Consider the following 1091-nt stretch of genomic DNA (forward strand, 5'->3'; position numbering starts at 1 on the left):
ATACAGGGGTACAGGCAATATACAGGGGTACACGTAATATACAGGGGTACAGGTAATATACAGGGGTACAGGTACTCCTAGAATGAGATCCTAATAGGTTGGACTTGATGGACTAATGTCTTTATTCAACCTCAAATACTATGTAACTATGTAACATTGCTACAGTACATAGACTGGGACCATTACAGCACCATCTTGTGGTCAGTATTGGTAATGCAGGAATAGGATTTGACTATCAATTTCTAAGGACATATTACAATCTCTTTTCATAAATATGATGACAGTATACAGAATATTAATCTAGTATACGGAATATTAAGCCAGTACAGTAATACCTTGGTTTACGAGCATAATTCGTTCCGGCAGCATGCTTGTAATCCAAAGCGCTTGTATATAAAATCAAATTTCCTCATAGGAAATAATGGAAATTCAGATGATTCGTTCCACAGCCCAAAAATATTCATATAAAATGATTACAATACTGTACTGTAATATAATACTGTACAAAATATAAAGAAAAATAAACCAATTACAGATACCTTTGTGGCCGGTGTGAGAGGGACAAGAGAGAGGAGGATTATTGTGCAGGACGACTTTCACTAACACTAACGGAATCACTGCGATCTCTTGGCTCAATGGAATCTTTTTCATTTCGTGAAACCTTAACAAGGAATCTATCCAATGTGACATTGCATTGTCGTTAAACAGACTCATCGCTCGCACTGCTACAGCCTTATTCGGGTGGCGCTTTTCTACAGAATTTTGCTCTTATTGCAAGACATCGCTTGTACATCAAGGCAAACTTTTTCAGAAATGTTTGCTTATCTTGCAAAACGCTCTCAAACCAAGTTACTTGTAAACCAAGGTATTACTGTATACAGAATATGATGACAGTATATTACGGCCGTTCCAGCCCGTCATTCCTTACCCGGGTCTCTGTCGTTCTGTTCTGGCCCGCAGATCCTTTTCTTTGGTGTGTGGCTGAGAAAGAGAACAACGCACAGCGTCACTTACAAGGCAAAATGTTATAATTTGTCATCCGGTATGTACATGGGGTGCATGAGGGGGGGGGGGGCGGCGATATTTATTTT

The 1091-nt window shown here is 39.3% G+C and overlaps 1 protein-coding gene across 1 annotated transcript in view; it reads right to left on the minus strand.

The window, feature by feature from the left end:
• LOC108789145 (T-box-containing protein TBX6L-like) overlaps positions 1 to 1091 on the minus strand; it is a 9146-nt gene that overhangs the window by 3532 nt on the left and 4523 nt on the right. Inside the window, exon 6 of the mRNA XM_018559082.1 lies at positions 929 to 981. Within this exon, the coding sequence (XP_018414584.1) occupies positions 929 to 981 (53 nt within the window). The remainder of the gene's footprint in view (positions 1 to 928; positions 982 to 1091) is intronic.

This window comes from Nanorana parkeri, unplaced genomic scaffold, assembly GCF_000935625.1.
Source record: "Nanorana parkeri isolate BGI_ZX_2015 unplaced genomic scaffold, ASM93562v1 scaffold379, whole genome shotgun sequence".
Taxonomy (NCBI): domain Eukaryota; kingdom Metazoa; phylum Chordata; class Amphibia; order Anura; family Dicroglossidae; genus Nanorana; species Nanorana parkeri.